This window comes from Mytilus californianus, unplaced genomic scaffold, assembly GCF_021869535.1.
Source record: "Mytilus californianus isolate M0D057914Y unplaced genomic scaffold, xbMytCali1.0.p SCAF_7, whole genome shotgun sequence".
In the NCBI taxonomy this organism is placed as follows: Eukaryota; Metazoa; Mollusca; class Bivalvia; order Mytilida; family Mytilidae; genus Mytilus; species Mytilus californianus.
Window position 1 is genome coordinate 27,598,023 of NW_026262723.1, and position 19,886 is coordinate 27,617,908.

Sequence of the window (19,886 nt, forward strand, 5' to 3'; positions counted from 1 at the left end):
AACTGAAAAATTCAAAAATTCACAAGAGAGCTTCTTTTATTACATTCCCACAATAATGTAAAGTTTAGAGGAAATCAATTTACGAACATTGGATTAAGTGTACTATTTGTGAAAATTTGTCTTAATTCTAAGGGTCAAAGTTCAGTAGCTCTGGAATTACGAAAGCCAAAAATAAAATAATATCAAAAGGGTGCTTCCTGCCATCAATTCTAATGTTGTGTTAAAGTTATAAGATAATTGATTAAAGCAAATTTGACTTTTCATACGAAGGACAGACGATTGGATGGAGGGACGGACATTGGAATACCATAATACGTCCAGTCTTCGAATGAGGTATCAAAAGCTATGGTTAGCAAGTCTGCAATAAAAACAAAACTAGTTGTAGGTTTTCTTTATAGAAATTTTTATTAGTACGTCATCAGAGTACAACATTTATACAACATTGGCACTTTTGTTCCTTAATTTAACAACGACAAGAGATCTACAAAAATAGCTATAAATTTTACAATGATGTATAACTTATCACTCAATACACTACTAATTTAATCTAAGACTGAGTATGGCTAATTTTAAATACTGAAAAAATAAAAATAGATGTTTGTTTTCTTATTTACAAACTAAGTACATCTTATCTAACATTTAGCAAAGGGAGATAATTTTGATAAACAAATCGATTTCCAACAGCTCTTTTCTTTACTAATCTATAATAGAATGCACATTTCTAACAATGAAAATTTTGCTAATTAATAAAAGATGTATGTTTCATCTTATTGTACTCTTGAACGCTCTCCCACCATAATGTTCTTCGATGATGATTTTTTTTTTCATACCATAGAGACATATTTCTTAAACTTGCGCATAGAGTAATGAAAAAGCTTACTGTTAATCAAATTATATATCAGTTTTATTTTTGGAGATGTTAGTAATTTGATGATTTTTCCGCAATAATTATCAATTTCAATATACTTATACAAGCACAATTCATTTGATAGAATATTTACTAAATTTTACTTTGAATCAAAAAAAGAGAAGTTTTACAAACATCCATTATTTATTTGTATATTATGATTTAGTTGTGTTTATCTAAATTTTTTATCTTATTACCTAACATTTTTCTTCAAACATTTAAACTTCTTAGTTAGTTTCAGAAAAAGTTTAAAACACACAACAAATGGCTAAAAAAACAAAGAAAAAACTTAACAAAATATCTTTCTTAAGTACATAGACCAATGTAAATACAAGTGCTCTGACAAGCAATAATGTTGAATTGAATCTCAAAAGAAAGCTAAAGCATGAAGCTCGTTTGAAAAATTTCATGGTTTCAAATTTGATTTTTTAATCATACTATAAGCAATCCCTTACACAGTATAAAAAGCCTTTAAACAAATCTCACATGAATTTCAAATAATAAATTTATATAAAATAAACTTGAGTTTCACATGAAATTAAATTGTACCATATAATCTAAATTCAGTTCAATTCACATAAAATTTCAGATGAGAGCTTTCATTTCAAGCAAACAAAACTTGCCAGCCATGCATGTACATGTATCTTAAAACAGTCTTTCACAAATAAAATCTTATTTACAAGTGTTATTCTAAATAAATATCACAACTATGTCATAAAATATATATATCTATTTTGGTTAAATGTCAATTTGATGACAGAAACCCTACAACAAAGTTTTAAACAAATTAGGTCGTGAAAGACAACATTACACAGCCTTCAACAATATACATGAATGCTAATACATGTGAATACCATTTCAAATGCATTCATGCAGCTGAAAGTATATTCTATAATTAGTTTTCAAAATTCTTAATTTATATAGATTATTTTATGTAGTATGAAAAAAAAAACAAGAATTGTACACATTGTGCAATTTTCCATAAAATTAATGTTTCCAAGGGCATAACTCTTTTAAAATAATTGATCGGGACTGAATTTCGAACTCTTTCAAGATATTGCTGATATAAACCTATGATATAAGTTTCATTAAAATCTGGCAAGAATTGTAGACGTGAGAGCACTAACAAGATCGGATGAATGCCTGGTTTTTCCATGTCCCCCGCATTGCATTACGCGGGGGACAAATAAAAATATAGGTATAAACATCTGAGACAGCAACATATGCTATTCTAATGGGCAAACTGGTATAAAATTTCTTTTTGTGTTTTTGGTTGTGTTTGGCTGCTGCCTAATGAACTAGTATGTGTTTCCCACATATCTTTTTATTCATATTTACATTAAATAGATATAAGAATATGTGGTATGAGTGCCAATGAGACAACTCTCCATCCAAGTCAAAATTTATAAAAGTAAACCATTAAATCTGTTTCAATCATTTTCTTTATTATCTGTTGATAATATATATGCAGTTATTTCTATCAATCAGTAAAGCCTTTCAATTCCTATGTAGGGCCCAAGACCCTAACCCATACAACTTTGATTAGAAATTCAATGCGTTATTGTGTGAAAATTTGTTTTAACTCCACTACCTTGCCTCTCCCCATACAATTGAGGGGACTGACTGGACAACACTTCTAGATGGACAATTGTATCCATCCTATGAAGTGGACATGGTGTTTCTTTTTCTTTCAAGAAAATAATTGAACATACCATACTTTGGATATTATTGAAATAATGAAATTAGAAGGTTTTTAATTGAATTTTTTACAAAAAGTATGAAATTGAATTTAAATAGGCAGGAGTGAACTGCCCACGATGGGCAAGCAGAAATGACAGGATCCACCTAAGCTTTACTATAAATTTACAATTATCTGATTAATAAATAAAGAACACATGATATGTCAACATAAAATTTGTAGGGAATTCCCAAAAAATAAGTACAAAGACTAAAACTGTAAACTGACTTAAAAATATCACAATTATTTTATGAATATTCAGAAATTTTAAATATTAACCTATTTTTACTGATTTTAATACAAACATTAATTAATTAATGGTATCCATTGTACTACATATTTCTTAAGTATTAAATTACAGATATGTAAATAAGCAAAATAAAAACTACTAATTTTAATAACTACTATATACCATGATAAAATTGGCCATATAAATCTAACTAAGCTAAACAAAAAAGGAGTTTTCACCACCCACTTGTGTGACTAACAATTTCACAAAAAGGTTTCATATCTGTAAAAGTTTCTTGCATGAAAAATATTTAGGTTACTGAGAGAATAAATCTATGTAAGAATCAGGTCACTATTCAACTGATGGCATCAAATACTATAATAATCAGAGACAATTGGTCCAAAATATCTAAAATATACCATACATTGAGTGATTTTTTGGAAATGAAATCAATAAAAATATTGTGTGCTATCATCTTATATATCATATAAAGCTAGAACAGCCATATGTGATACATGTCAATCTGACAATGTGAAAATTACCTCCTTATAGAATATTTTAAACGTGGCCAAAAAAGAGGATCATGATGAAAATTATTAAAATTACAATTATGTCTTTTTCTACTTTCTGCAAAGATAATACTACAACTTGAGAAGTATATTTCACTGGAAATGTGTTTATAATTTGTAGTATTTCTTGAAGGAGACTGTAAAGCCTTTACAATTTTTACATCCCCTGTACACGGACATGCCTTCAACATGTTAACAATATTAAAAGATAAATTAAAATCTGGTGATCATTCAAAAATACACAAATGCTGTTTAACTCATGATTGCTATCTATGGTACCGTACTTCATATACCCATTATTATAAAGCCTATTCAGTAACATACATAATTCTATATAAACTACATATACATATGTACACAATATATAGCATATAAATGATATGATGATCACATTATACATAAACAATATCTGTACAGTCGCAGAATATCATATATTGCAAGTATATTTGGTAAGAGGATAGAAAATGTACTATATTGGATGGGTGTTTCCTATATACCCCACAAAAACATTGTTTTCAAGGGGGTATATAATGTACTGTGGATTCATAAATATTTTGTAGGTATAAATGAACCCTGACTTTAAGTGGTCAAATTTCAGAGTGCTTTGTCTGGGTATAATGTATGTGTAAAGAGTGGTAAGGGAAGATATGTGCATGGACAAATAAAATTAACATCTGGTTTCAAGGGACATAATTTTAAGGTCTGAAATGTGCACTTTTTTTTTATTTTTTCACAAAAAAATTGGTGAAAAATACCCATTTACATGAAAAACAAGTGCAAAATAAACAAAACAACAAACAAACAAAAAACGCCAAAATAATTATTGCACAAAAATTTAATACTATACTCCCTGTTTTAAATAGAACAATTCAGAAATTGCACTCTTTTCACAATGCCTCTTTTTTTATTCCAAACAATACTTACACATATATATATATACATAATATAGCACAGAAAATCAATATTATACAATTAATATACATGTATAACCCTACAACCTTTCATAATAAAACTATTATAGATTTTTAAGGAATAATTGATGTAATAGCCATTTAAATGTTTATTAATTCAGTTTTTTATTTAGAAATGTGTATAGATATTTTCTTTATCTCAAAATTTTATAAATACATGTGCATGTGTATCTATTATTTAAGACGAATACACTAAAATATGACAATAATCAAACAAATCTATCTGCTTTAAATTGAGTTCAATCCTGTCATTCTCAAGTGTAACTTTCATGGTTGTTATATGAAATAATTTAGTTAGAAATCACAAAAACTTTATAAACCAATAAAATGTGATTAAATAAATGTTGATTTCAAGGTAAACGATATTTCTGTTCACCGTGAAACTGACTAAAAGAAGATATTCCCGTAAAAACTACTGTCCCATACAAAACTCAAATCTGACTAGAATTCGTGTAAAAGAATTTTGAATTGTAATTTCACAAAACCTAACACTAATAAAAGTATATACGAATTTCATAAGTGTTTAATTGAACAGTTATGCAAACAGATAAAAACTATGCCAAAAAAGATCTTTAAATGGCTTGGTTTAAAAAAATATCCCGTATACAGATGTTCAACAATCTTAGCAAATCAAAAAAGCTTTAAATGACTAAACACATAATCTCTAATAGCAACTAAAATAAATTCATGATTATTTATATATGATTGGTTGATGAATATAAAAATAATATTTGTGACAATCTGCTTAAAAATGATAAAATGGCTTGTACATTATGAATTTTCTATCTTGTATTTACTTCATAAGCCAACAGACATGCCATTGTATTACAAATTACACAATTTGTTTTTAAAAAGTGCTTCAAACAAATCTTTCAACAAATAAGATGAATAGAGGAAAAGCTGGGGTATACATCCATGAGGCAGCAACCCAAAATAATTTATATTAACATAGCAACTAAGTCTTCAATGATAGACAGGTGTGTATACAATATATTTCAAGCACTAAATTGTCCCATGTCTATAAAGGTTGTGAACAAATTTAACAGAAACAATAGAAACTTCAGCAAAACTGCTGATTAAAAACTCTAATACGATATTGGTCAGATAAACTGTAACAATTAATAAAAAAACACAATATTTTTACCAGAAAAGAAGGTCAGTCGTAATCATGGCAACCTCATTAAATAGATATGAATAATCCTTCTCTCTAATTTCAGCAAAATGCCTTGAGTGTGTAGGTATAGGTAATATCTTTGGCTAGCTTGCTTGTTAGTTGAACCGTGAAATCAATATAAGGTTAACTATACTACCCTCCTTTCGGAGTAGTTTAGTCCTACAGACAGATAGATTGGTTATCTGTCAGACTAGTCTACTCTTAAAGGAGGGTAGTATACCTAACCTAATAATGACTTCACGGTTCAGCTAGCAAGCAAGCTAACCAAAGATATTACTTTTACCTACATACTTAAGTCATTTTGCCGTAACATAATAGGGTAGTCTCTTAGACTGCACATACTGACAAATGATCTCGAGGAGTATATGTACTTATCAACACAAATAAAAGTAGGATAAAATAAAAATGACCTTTCTTTTCATTTACACAATTATTGAATTTTATCCCAGAAATTATCATTTGTAATTCAATTGTACAAATTTCTTTTGAGATGAAACTATATAACATTTTTTTTAAATAGATGAAATTATACTCTGCTGTAAAATAACTCATGAAATGAATCAAAGGTTTGTTTCCTATTATATACATAACAATTTGCAAAGCTACAACAAAAAATAGTATGTTATTTTGAAGAAAAAAAATTAGAACAGTTTTGTTCTTTAATGTCACAAAAAAACTGACTGTCTTTTTGTAAAAATATTCAATCTATAAATACATAAGACTCTTTTTGTTTTGAGATTTCAGCCTCAACATATAATTTTACAATGCTGTCATATAAAATCTCTGCATCAAATCAGTCCTTCACTAATTTAAAGATACCATTTCATCAGTACTTTACTGGAACTCGTCATCAGATGAAAGAAGAGTTGTCTTTTCATTATGGGACCTACGGTTGGGTGGTGGTCCCCTATGTACACCTCCGGCAGGTGTCGTAGTTGACAGATTGTGTTGTCTTGTCTGTATGACATTATTGGCAGGCGACACACCGTTTTGTGTTGGCCTGTTTTGGTACTGATCACGATATGGCCATCCGTCTGCTGCTTCTTCCTCTTGTGGGATTTTACTTCCCTGTTGGGTGTATTGTGAATAATTTGGATGAAAATTATGGATTGCATCCTGCATGATGTCACGTGGATTCATTGTTTCCTTCAGACTACTAGAAATGCTCTGAAGTGACACTGTTTTGCCTTGGCTGGAGGTAGGACCAGAACTATATATAGAATGAGGGAAGGCTAACCTGAGGGCCACAGCAGCCAGTAACATCTCTATACAGATGAAGAAATTCTGGTACCCTGCTGACACTGTTCCCACTCCTGCCTTTAACAATCCATTGTCAGAGTAAATAGGACTTATAACTTGTGCTTTCTCAAGGATAGCCAGAACAACACCTGTACAAAAATAAAATAACTTTGTGACTAAAGATTCATAAATGTTTTACTATTGATTTCATTGAATGTAATATGGACATTTTTCTTAAAAATACTTTAGGTAAAACTTTATAACATACATGTTTATGTGCAATCTTTTTTCCTTGTTCAAGTAGGAAGCAAACTTTCTGGTATCTGGACTGTGCAGGCTTTTAATTGTATGTTCTACTTTTAAACATATTATCCACATAGGTAAAAGACAGTTTTCATGTAGTTACTCCATTACATTTTGTGTCAGTACCAGTTATTCTTCATTGTTGTTTATACAACTTTTTTTCCTGGAAGAGTCTAGGTTGTTTGTGGTTGGTGTGCTTTGTCAACCTCACTTATATTTCTAATGAATCCTGTTATTAATTTTTTTCTTTATCATAAACTAATGATTAATAATGGCTGATCTATTCAAACTTGCTAACAATAGGAATTTATTTTTCTATAACAGATGTTAATCTAATTGTATGATGTTGCCTACAGTCTTTAATGGAAAGAAACACAAATCTGACTAAATCAATCAAAACGTTAACTTTTTTTGCTGGTAATAAGCTTAAAATTGATGGATTGATTAGATATAAGAAGATGTGGTATGAGTGCCAATGAGACAACCCTCCATCCAAGTCAAAATTTATAAAAGTAAACCATTATAGGTCAAAGTAGGTCTTCAACACGGAGCCTTGGCTCACACCGAACAGCAAGCTATAAAGGGCCCCAAAAATTACTAGTGTAAAACCATTCAAACGGGAAAACCAACGGTCTAATCTATATAAAAAACGAGAAACAAGAAACACTTATGAACCACATCAACAAACGACAACTACTGAACATCAGATTCCTTGTTTGTTTTGTCGCCTATGGAGGACCAATACTACGGTTTTCCCTACACTGTTTGTTTCAGGGAACATTTTTATCTTATTAAAGTATTATTTAATTAAAATTATAATTAGTTCTACATGAAATCTAAAAGATAAGTTTTTAAGGTTCATCAGAAGGAATTGAAAATACATAAATTAGACCTGTATTCAAAATGATGTGTTAAGAGGGTCCAAAAGCTGTCATCACACCTCTTTACTATAAAAATTGAATGATCAGAACACTACATCCTTTATGTTTTACAACCCAATGAATCTTTTAAAAAGTATCAACAGGCACTGTCTATTCAGTATTACCAAGTACAGACATTCATACACAAAAATATTCTACTTGCATGATGTTGCCATTACAATCATTGACAGAAAGAAATCTGATTGCTACCAACTTTGCCAGACTGAATTACTCTTGCCTACTAACTTTGCAAGATGAAATATGTATGCCTATTTACTTTACAATGATTACCTACTAAAGTTGCCCATTAACTTTGCCAGGATTAAACCAGATTACCTACTAAAGTTGCCTATTTACTTTGCCAGGATTAAACCAGATTACCTACTAAAGTTGCCTAATAACTTTGCCAGGATTAAACCAGATTACCTACTAAAGTTGCCAATTAACTTTGCCAAGATTAAACCAGATTACCTACTAAAGTTGCCTATTAACTTTGCCAGGATTAAACATATTGCCTACTAAAGTTGCATGCTAACTTTGCCAGAATGAAATCAGATTGCCTACTTAAGCTGCATGTTAAAATTGTCAGAATGATATCTGATTGCCTACTTACTTTGCAAGAATTAAACCAGAATGCCTACTAAAGTCTTATACTAACCTTGCCAGAATGACAAGAAAATGACAGATTTGATCGTACAGAATTTCAGTATTGGTTCGTAAGGACTCAAGAGCTCCTTGGTACCAAAGTAAAACAGGAACAGGGCATACAGCGCCAAACTGATGGATGTGTTGTAAATCAAGGTCACATACAAATATCCTGAATCTGGTCTGAAAAATAAAGTGTTCATAATGAATCTGGGTCAGCAACTGATGTATATCTAAAAAATACATGTATAGTGTTCATGAAATTTATGCTGATGCAACACAGGCAAACTGATGGTGATTTTCTACATGAAACTTGTGTATCAATATTCTTAAATATTCTAAAGCGTTCATAGTAAAGGATTTGAAGGTATAAAATATCTGCACCTAAGTCTTCAAGATAAAGTATTCATTACATTTGTCCTCTAGCAACACATTCTTACATCTGCATGATGTATAAATGTCATCACTGAATCTGTGAAATAAAGTGATAAAAAACAATGATTCTGATGCTATATATGGTGATCACAGACAATAATTTAAGTAATTTCACGGGAAACTGTAATGTCTATCATTGTGATGTCCTTATGATCAGAAATCAGTCATCAGAGGCAATTCAACTAGATATATGATTTAAAATTTAAAATTTTATAATCTATTTATTTATATATATTAAATGGTGAAAATATACTCTAAAAATGTTTTGTTGCATATTCAGTGAACTATGACATTTGTGTGCATTCACAATTCCTGTCTTGGTTTTCTTTAGGGCTATTCCATTAAAATTTATGTGGGAGGGTAGGAAGGGACTTTCAAAATATCCCTACAACCAAGAACCATTTTTTAGATAATTTTGCATAATGGATAGACGCATACCTAAAAAAAGACCCACGACCCACATTCAATAATTAAACTTCCCTTCCTACCCTCCCACATACATTTTAATGGAATAGCCCTTATTGGTAGGTTACTGTATTTTATTAAATAGGAATTAAACTTTTGGTAAAATTTATGTTATTTCTGGTTATCAAAAGATGATAAAAGTGTAGTCAAGAAGATATGAAGTAAGAGGCTCAACTATCAAAAGAAGGACACAATTCTATAAACTAATTCTGACTAATTCAATCAAATGTTGTTTTTTTTTAGGGGTGGTAATACAGCATTTAATAAAGTATTGTCTCATTTTTTAAATCTTTTTAAAGTATTCAAATCAAATTTTTGGTTGCTGGGCCATCTGGAAAATCATAAAATCAAACGCTTAAAAAAATAAGAGTTGTAAAATAGCTATAAATCAAATTCAATCCTTAAATAATTACTTACGAGAAGTTTCCATCTTTGTACAGACTAAAGGCTTGAAGTACTAATGTGATTACAGCCATCACAGGTTTAATTACACAGAACTGTAGTGTGGCCTGAAGAAATAAACAAACAAGAGTTTGACAATAGCTTAATTTGATGATCTTAAACTTGCTTATTTTTCATACAATTTGCAAATTGTTATACAAATGTTACAGCTCACATTTAAAACTCATAAGTGCATGCTGAAAAGACTTGTCTCATTGGCAATTATACCACATCTTCTTAATTTTATATGGATAAACAAAAAAGAAAATTGTTTATTGATAGAACACCATGATATGCCCCACTCAAACTATCGCAAGTCCATATTCAGTGATCTTTTAAATTCGGGGTCAATTTGGCATAAAATTTAAAACATTCAACTATAGATGTCTATTTATTTTTTTTTGTGTTGTTTGGTTGCTGTCTCATTGATATATACCCCAAATATTCTTTTCGTCATATAAATAACTTTTTGAAAATTTGATTTATTGTACATTTCTTAATAATTTCAAACAATTTTTTCTGGGAAATGTTAAATTTATGGAATGCCATGTCTTTATTTCACCTATATCTTTGTCCACAAAAGAAATAAATCACATTTGTGTAATTTCTGGGGTTGTTTCCCCTTTTATCAATAATCTGTTGATAGCAAACAATTAAAAAAATGAGTTTTAGACTAGCACATTTGGATAAAAATCTCAGCAAAACATCTTAAACGTACTACTTGATGATTTTTTTCTTAATAATCTATATATTTCAGAGCAGACAGCAAATATGTTATTTCTTCAATTTGGTTTTTACCTTCATTTGTATCTTTTTAAGCTCTTAATGGATTTAAACATTGGTACACTATTGCTGCTTCTAATTTAGAAGACTGGCATAGACAATATAAACGGAAGAAAAATGAACATAAACTATTTCTATTTTTTAAAGTAACAATAACTTTTTTCAAAACCCTTCATCCTATATATGCGTGTACCTGTTTACAAAACCTGAGAAATCCAATGGTGTACTGCCTTCCAGACAAACAACAGGTACAGTAAAACCAACTAGATCTGAAATATAACAAAAATTATAATTAAATTACTAATCTTCTTGGTGGCAACATGTATAGTAAAAGCAATTGAATCTAAGATATACCGGTACTAAAATACAAGATACAGTCAATGGGAAGTATTAAAAGACACCGCTCCAGAGAGGTGACATTTCAATAGAGGATCTGAAAAATTCTGATTCGAACAATGCCTGTGTCCTGGATTGCAGCAAATTGTTTTTGGGTTTACAATTGGTAGAGTTATTGTCCTTGCAAGTAGTGAAATAAAAATGGCAGATTCTGGTGTAGTAAATTGGAAGTAAACTTACGAAATACGTTAATAATTGTGGAGAAATAAGTCGGTGATACGGTTTTCACTGGAAACTGAAAGGAGTTAAACTTGAGGAATTGAGGAATTCACCTTCTATTGTGTGATCTCAGTTGCACACAAGTTTCAATTCTCATTCTGACTAAGATACTGAACACACTTATTTTTTGTCATAATTATATTGGTACAAATGTAGTTCAAAACATTAGAATGACGTTTGTTAAAAGTTGAAATGACGATTTTGTGAGAAAATTGGGTAACCGTTAGAGACAGGTGACCACTAAAACAAAGTGAGCATTTATGCCGGATTGACTGTAGTACACATAAACTATTTCTGTTAATAAACACTCAGATGAAATTTTTTTAGTCACTGCTAGTTATGTTAACTTACACTGAAATACCCCTATTGGTATTAAAACTAAATACTGTAAATGCAGAAATTATTGATAGTTTTTTCTTAATGCAAATAATGCAACTGGGTCAGTTTGGCAAAAATAAGAACTTGCATTCAGATATCTGACACATATATCTGTAAGAAGATTTTTCCTAAAATCGCAATAATTAATCTCACTTTTTTGTTCATTTTTCAAAAATCACAATAATAAAAGGACACAATAATTTCTGAATTTACAGTATATTTTAAGAAAGGAGCACAAATCAGGTTATCATATCATATATCACTAGAAAATACCCGCGAAATATACTTTGGTTCATAATTTGAGGATATATAGTTTTGGTGCAAGGCGATATTAAGATCTTAAATCTTTTTGAAGCGTGTCACAGACGAAATACCACCACTCAATATGACACCCAAAAGAATAGTCTTCCCGACAGAAACTATTGGCATTTGTGATCTAATCATAGGATATGTCATTGTTATACCCTGGATGCATTGCACTGATCAAAATAATATGTGTTTATAAATACCTTTAATTGGTGACATATAGAGTGAAAACTGACTGGGATTTTTTACAAAAAAATATCCTGACCCTGATTTGGTAAAAAAAATAACCTGTCTAGCACTTCTAGCAGTTTTACCAATCCCCCAAAAAATTTAGGAAATAACTTTTGAGTACTGAACACATAAGGAAAACATTGAATGATAAAAAACCCAGGTGGGCATGACAATCCCAGCCCCATCCCATGGAAAATCAAATGGTCCGTGCCTAATACAGGATGTGAACGTGGTGTCATTATACCAACCCTCTATTGGGTGACCTCTTTGGTGCTTCTAAATGTGGAAGAGTACAAATAACCATTATCAATAAGTGGTGACAGTAACACAGCTGCACATTTGGCTGAATTGATGCGGTTCCCAGGAAGGAAAAGCTCTTGACGTGTAAAAATCTGTTGTTAAATTGCTGAAAGCGTCAAGGGAATGTGTATCACAAAGTGTTTCAGTGTAAGGTCAATATTTACCGTTTCTGCTACGAAATAATATTTAATTTTGCTGGGCAGACATGCAATCACGGAAATGATGATGGCACATAAATTTCAGAGCCGAACGTCGTGAAGGACGGTCGATCCGAACTGGTTTTTTTCCGATTTTAACCCCGAAATACAACCCAAAAGATCTTGAAATGAACACATAATAAACTACGCTGGTCATTACCTCTTTGTGGTATAAAACAATATTCGTTGATTTTATGTGAAAGAAGAAAACGCAACACCCAATTTCAACTCTATTCATTTAGTAATATAGATAACCTAAAATCACCTGGTTTCGCTGTAATTTACTGAACACTGAGTTATCACAGAGCAAAAGCTTGCACATTACTACTAGTTTAAGCTCCCCCATCCTCTACACTATACAAGTTTATGCAGAATTCTACAGATTTAACAAGTTTGTGTCATCACACTACATGAATCTCTATTTTACTTTATAGGTTTCCCTCTTATCTCTGACATAATAGAGCTCTCTCCACCAAGGTATTTATAACTTACTTTATAGGTTTCCCTCTTATCTCTGACATAATAGGGCTCTCTCCATCAAGGTATTTATAACTTACTTTATAGGTTTCCCTCTTATCTCTGACATAATAGGGCTCTCTCCACCAAGGTATTTATAACTTACTTTATAGGTTTCCCTCTTATCTGTGACATAATAGGGCTCTCTTCACCAAGGTATTTATAACTTACTTTATAGGTTTCCCTCTTATCTCTGACATAATAGGGCTCTCTCCACCAAGGTATTTATAACTTACTTTATAGGTTTCCCTCTTATCTCTGACATAATAGGGCTCTCTACACCAAGGTATTTATAACTAACTTTATAGGTTTCCCTCTTATCTCTGACATAATAGGGCTCTCTACACCAAGGCATTTATAACTTACAGTTACTTAATAGGTTTCCCCCTGATCTCCAACATAATAGAGCTCTCTCCTCCAAAGTATTTATAACTTACTAAATACTTTATAGGTTTCCCTCTTATCTCTGACATAATAGAGCTCTCTCCACCGAGGTATTTATAACTTACTTTATAGGTTTCCCTCTTATCTCTGACATAATAGGGCTCTCTCCACCAAGGTATTTATAACTTACTTTATAGGTTTCCCTCTTATCTCTGACATAATAGGGCTCTCTCCATCAAGGTATTTATAACTTACTTTATAGGTTTCCCTCTCATCTCTGACATAATAGGGCTCTCTTCACCAAGGTATTTATAACTTACTTTATAGGTTTCCCTCTTATCTCTGACATAATAGGGTTCTCTTCACCAAGGTATTTATAACTAACTTTATTGGTTTCCCTCTTATCTCTGACATAATAGGGCTCTCTCCACCAAGGTATTTATAACTTACTTTATAGGTTTCCCTCTTATCTCTGACATAATAGGGCTCTCTCCACCAAGGTATTTATAACTTACTTTATAGGTTTCCCTCTCATCTCTGACATAATAGGGCTCTCTTCACCGAGGTATTTATAACTTACTTTATAGGTTTCCCTCTTATCTCTGACATAATAGAGCTCTCTCCACCGAGGTATTTATAACTTACTTTATAGGTTTCCCTCTTATCTCTGACATAATAGGGCTCTCTCCACCAAGGTATTTATAACTTACTTTATAGGTTTCCCTCTTATCTCTGACATAATAGGGCTCTCTTCACCAAGGTATTTATAACTTACTTTATAGGTTTCCCTCTTATCTCTAGACATAATAGGGCTCTCTCCACCAAGGTATTTATAACTTACTTTATAGATTTCCCTATTATCTCTGACATAATAGAGCTCTCTCCACCGAGGTATTTATAACTTACTTTATAGGTTTCCCTCTTATCTCTGACATAATAGGGCTCTCTCCACCAAGGTATTTATAACTTACTTAATAGGTTTCCCCCTGATCTCCAACATAATAGAGCTCTCTCCTCCAAAGTATTTATAACTTACTTTATAGGTTTCCCCCTGATCTCTGACATAATAGAGCTCTCTCCACCAAGGTATTCAAAACACAGGCTAAGGAAACTGTAGATGACAAAGGCTGAAATCAAACAATGAAGGCATAAAAATAATTCAAATTTGTACAAAATCTTGTAATTGTAACCTAGCCAAATGAGATTTACCACTTCATTTATACTTCTCATGAGCAACAGGACAACATGAAGAGTGCCACATTTGGAGCAGGATCAGCTTACTCTTCCAAAGCACCCTGGTCTTTGTTTGGGCTCGTGTTGCTCTGTCTAGTTTTCTCTATATAGTATTCAGAGGTTTTTTTTCAACCTTTTTTATTTGCTTTTCCTTTTTTTGACGGTTGTTCTTTGACTTACAAGTACATGTATGAGTTTTGATTATTCCTTTGATATTTTACACCTCTTTTTCATGTATAGAAACTTGAGGATTGTGACGTCAGTTTAAGATAAATTGCTTCGCAAAGCGCAGCTGGATACAACCACAGAGGTCCAACCCTGAACAGTTGGGGCAAAAATGGACACAATATTCGTGCTTGATACAGGTCTGAATTTAGATTGTAATTAAATATTTGACACATAAAAAGTTTCTGACACAGAATAACTGTAGTCAAAGAACTTAGAATTGGTTATATGATTTTTTTATTATATATTAAATTTTTTGCTTTTGTGCAATACACTATGCTGTTGCAAATTGACCCCCCCCCCAAAAAAAATTTTTTTTTTTTATTACCCTCCCCTTTCATGCCTTTTTATTGCAAAAAAAATATTTGAAGAAATTTTCTTTATTTCTGAAATCTGAAATGAGAAAAAATTGTCCCCCCTCACAATTTCTCCCCCCCCCATTTTTTAATTTTTTTTCACCCCCCCCCCCCCTTTTCCAAAAAAAAAAAAATTCTTTCCCCTCAAAATATGGTCAAAATCTCAATTCAAATTTCCAAAGGAGTTTGCAACCATAACTACCCATTTAAATACATCATAAAAGTCTTAAAATAGAATTTTTTTTTGCCGTCGTATAAAAAATTAAAACAAATTATTATTTACAATTGTTTAATTCACATCCTGTCTGATTATTGATTACAAAATCAGTCGTGTTTCTACGAGAGGTTCATCAGGTAATTTGAATGGAGATACTACCAAATTAATAACAATACTTTGAATATGGTGTTTCTACGAGAGGTATACATCAAGAAAATGAATGTCCAGAATTACTCACAAATGAATAATAATTCTTTGATAATGAATGTGGTCTTTTTTTTTTCGATCTTGCAATATGCCTGATTGTGTGATATGCCAGGCAAATTAAAATATCAACAACAAGATTTCACATAAACCTGGATTCTATTATCATGATTATTTAAAAACTTCTAAGAGAATGTTGGCATTTGTATTTTGACATTTATACAAAATATCTTAACGCAAAAGTGGACAGCCCACTGTGAACACATGCTAAAAGCAAAACTTATATAATATGCAGTATATCTCTGTACATGCATAACTGTCAAAATACACAGAATCTAGTACCTTACCTTCATAACAGTCCCGTATACTGTCAAAGTACACGTAATAATTGTCATTACTGAAAAACAGTAAACTCAGGAATGAGTCAAATGAGTAAATTGGTACTATAAATAGAATCCTTATAATCCAACGTTGTTCATTTGGACATGTGTAATACCGCAGATGCAGGTATATCTGAAAAGAAAAAAAAAATTACAATATTGTCCTAACATATCAATCATTAATTCATCTCAGGCATTTTTTCTGAATTTGATCTGCATGAAAGGTCATAATTAAAGAGTTGAAAAACACCAAAAATAAAACCATAACCGGTTATTTAATGTTATTTAAAATTTGGACATTATAAGAGAGTATGTGTCTTGATCAAGTTGATCAAATGACTTTTGGAAGCAATATTGACCTCTGCCTATGACCTCTGTCAATACTGATGTATTAGAAATTCATATGAGTCTTTAAATGTACAATACATTTGCAATAGTCATAGCTCTTTGAGACAAGAATACTTACAAACTTATAAAAAATCATTCAAACCAAAGAAATTTTTTTGTGATTGGAATTCTTTCACATTTTACAATTAATTGCATACACAAAATGATAGCTCCCTAAATTGACAGACTAAATGTACCCTTTTAAAAAATTAGGCCAGTCTGTACATGCAGACATTAAGTCTGCTGCAGTTTACCTGTAGAAATGGTGATATAATAAGGAAGGAAACAATTTTTTTTTTTTATGGAGGGGGGGGGGGATCTCCTAGAAATTATTGACACTGAAAATCACACACTTTTCTAAATCAGAGCGATTTTCTTAGCAAGATTCAACCTTCTTATATTTTTTGTTGATAAACTTGTACATATATACGCAAACAACTTAATTTCAGTTCAACAAACCCTTAATTAACATAGGATGAGAAAAGAGCATTTGTCATTGTTCTTATTTCGCCCTGTATATCTTTACGATTATTAGAAAAGAAAAATATGATGTTACTGAGCATGATTCTCTGATTAATCTGACACGATTTGACACGTTAATGCTTTCTACATAACAGAGATTCCAAATCAGACAATCTATAGAAAAAAACATGGTTGTTTTGTTGTCGTGTTGAAGCCTTAAATTATATTGTAAGTACTGAAGACACATAAAATGAATTGACGAGATTGTCACTGGGAAATAACCATACAGAATCTAATCAATGCTATACATCTCTATGAATTCAGGAAAATAGCTGTTCTTATCTGTCCTTCTCAACTCCATATCAATACAGCATATAATTATATAGACTATTTCTTGTCACTATTTAAACTATTGATACATTAATCCTTTTTTTCCAACTTTAAAGAAATGAATTCCAAATATCGATTAGATAATGATTGTGCAGTGAAATAGTCGTTACAAGTTCATTTATGCTGTGATTCCTGGTTTTAAAAAAAGAGGAACCCAACTTTTGTTGAACAGGAATGTCTCCTGAAAATAACTGAAGTGAAATTGTGAACTAGATTTCCGGATCCTTGTTCTTATCTTCATATTTTAGCATCACATCAGTCAACGCAGCGTGAAAATCCCACACCCAGAGGTGGTCCTCAGCTGGCCCCTAAATAAAATTGTTTACTAGTTCAGTGAAAATGGACACTATTTTTCCTCAATCCATGAAAATAAATTAATCCACAACAGACCATTTTTCTTCTTTAATACTGTACTTAAACTAGTGCTTAAAATTTGGTTAGCATACAGGTTTAACCTGGGCCAAGTTTTTCCCATTTAGAAAAAAAAACATTGTAATGTCATCATTATGGAAATTCTGAATATACCTGGTTTCAGAAAAAAACTCATTAAGCATGTTAAGCTTGCAGACTTTCAAACTTCCTAATTTACTACACATTTTATATACCTAGTATTTCTGCTAGCTTTGAAAAGTACAAGTTGTGTATTTATTATTGAAGGACAGTTCCTTAGTGTGCAATATAGACTACAGAAGTGCTGCTACATTTTCTCTCAGGAAAATGCAACATTTACATGTATAATGAATTATAATATTAGAATAAGTAGATGTGGTATGATAGCCAATGAGACAACTCTCCACCAGAGACCAAATGACTTAGAAGTTTAAAACTAAAGGGCTTAGGTCACTGTATAGCCTTCAACAACGAGCAAAACCCATACTGCATAGCAAAGGCTTGTGGAATGACATATGTAAAACAATTCAAAGGAGAACACTTAATGGCCAGAATTATCTAAAAAACAATAATCAAAATTCAAATATGATGAACAGCAACTAAAGACAACCACTGTCTGAATTACAGATCACTAGAATCTGAGGGTCAGAGGGAATAATGCAGTCCTATATCAATATCATTAATTTAAGCCACTTTCTCATTAAAGCTACCTGACATCCAACTTGTTAATTTCCTGTATTTCAATCCTATGACAATTAAGAGAGATACCCAATATATATATGATATGACAAATTACTGGATCTCTATTGATGTTTTTATTATGTTTATCGATTGATGTTTATAATTACAGTATAGATGCTACAAACATGACAATGTTTTCCAATTTACACTACAGAACAAGACTATCTTTATACAGCTTCTTGTTTATCACGTTTATAAAAATTGTGATTTCATGTAAGCCTGAGTAAAAGAAGACGTTGGGTCTAGGCAATGAGACATCAACTAAATGAATAACCAAAAGACATCTCAAGAGATTGGTTATTTTGTATTATTGAACCAATTTATTATTACACCTAGTTAGACAGAGTAAAATATCATAATGTCTAAACATCTCCCCGGGGCATTAAAACAGTAACTCAGAAAGCCTTTTGGATTATTATACAATACCCAGTAACAGTTTAAATTACAGGAAAAACATTTCATACAAAAAAATTAGTGCAAAATGGTGATTAAAAACATTGATTTCAATGAATATGAGATGGCCAGCTAATTTACTTCTTTTATCTAAATTTCTGAGTACCATTGCAGTCTTTGCTTATTACAATCAGTCATGTCTGGTAAATATGACAGTTCCCTGACCCTTGGTCTAAACTAATGCAAAAATAAATGCCAGGATTTTCCAATGAGCTCAGACTTTTGAGTAAGCAGATATTTTAGTAGGTTTCCCAAGCAAGTGAGTACCATGGCTATTTTCTTCAAAATAGTTCCATAATGTACTATGCCTTTTTTCAAGTGATCAAAAACAAATTCCAAAGAATATAAACCTATCCCAAGTCAGAATCCTGTAATTCAGTGTTTGTCTTTTGTTGCTGTATATCATATTTGATTTTTGTTTATTATTTTGAACATTAATTAGTACATTGGTTTTCTCGTTTGAACTGTTTTACATTTTTTTTTTATGTTACAGCTTTTTATAGCTTTCTATGTGATATATATATATGCTTTGCTCATTGTTGAAGATGGTACAACGATCTTAACAGTTTCTGACTTCTAGGTCATTTGGTCTCTGATGAATAGCTGTCTTATTGGCAATCATGCCACATCTTCTTCTTTCTTACAAGCTGTTTATTTGTTGATGTTTAATGCAAATATCAGCAATTTTGGCTATTTCATATG

General features: G+C 31.3%; 1 protein-coding gene and 1 long non-coding RNA gene across 2 annotated transcripts in view; one reads left to right on the forward strand and one right to left on the reverse strand.

Moving 5' to 3' along the window:
• LOC127709684 (uncharacterized) overlaps nucleotides 1-4,241 on the forward strand; it is a 38,389-nt gene extending 34,148 nt beyond the window's left edge. Inside the window, exon 2 of the long non-coding RNA XR_007985708.1 lies at nucleotides 4,144-4,241. This is a non-coding gene — a long non-coding RNA (uncharacterized LOC127709684). The remainder of the gene's footprint in view (nucleotides 1-4,143) is intronic.
• LOC127709670 (transmembrane protein 184B-like) overlaps nucleotides 380-19,886 on the reverse strand; it is a 42,287-nt gene continuing 22,780 nt past the window's right edge. Inside the window, exons 3-8 of the mRNA XM_052215302.1 lie at nucleotides 16,329-16,494; nucleotides 14,783-14,873; nucleotides 11,013-11,088; nucleotides 10,013-10,104; nucleotides 8,709-8,878; nucleotides 380-6,976 (exon numbers count right to left, since the gene is read on the reverse strand). Coding sequence (XP_052071262.1) covers nucleotides 6,423-6,976; nucleotides 8,709-8,878; nucleotides 10,013-10,104; nucleotides 11,013-11,088; nucleotides 14,783-14,873; nucleotides 16,329-16,494 — 1,149 coding nt within the window. The 3' untranslated portion in view covers nucleotides 380-6,422. The remainder of the gene's footprint in view (nucleotides 6,977-8,708; nucleotides 8,879-10,012; nucleotides 10,105-11,012; nucleotides 11,089-14,782; nucleotides 14,874-16,328; nucleotides 16,495-19,886) is intronic.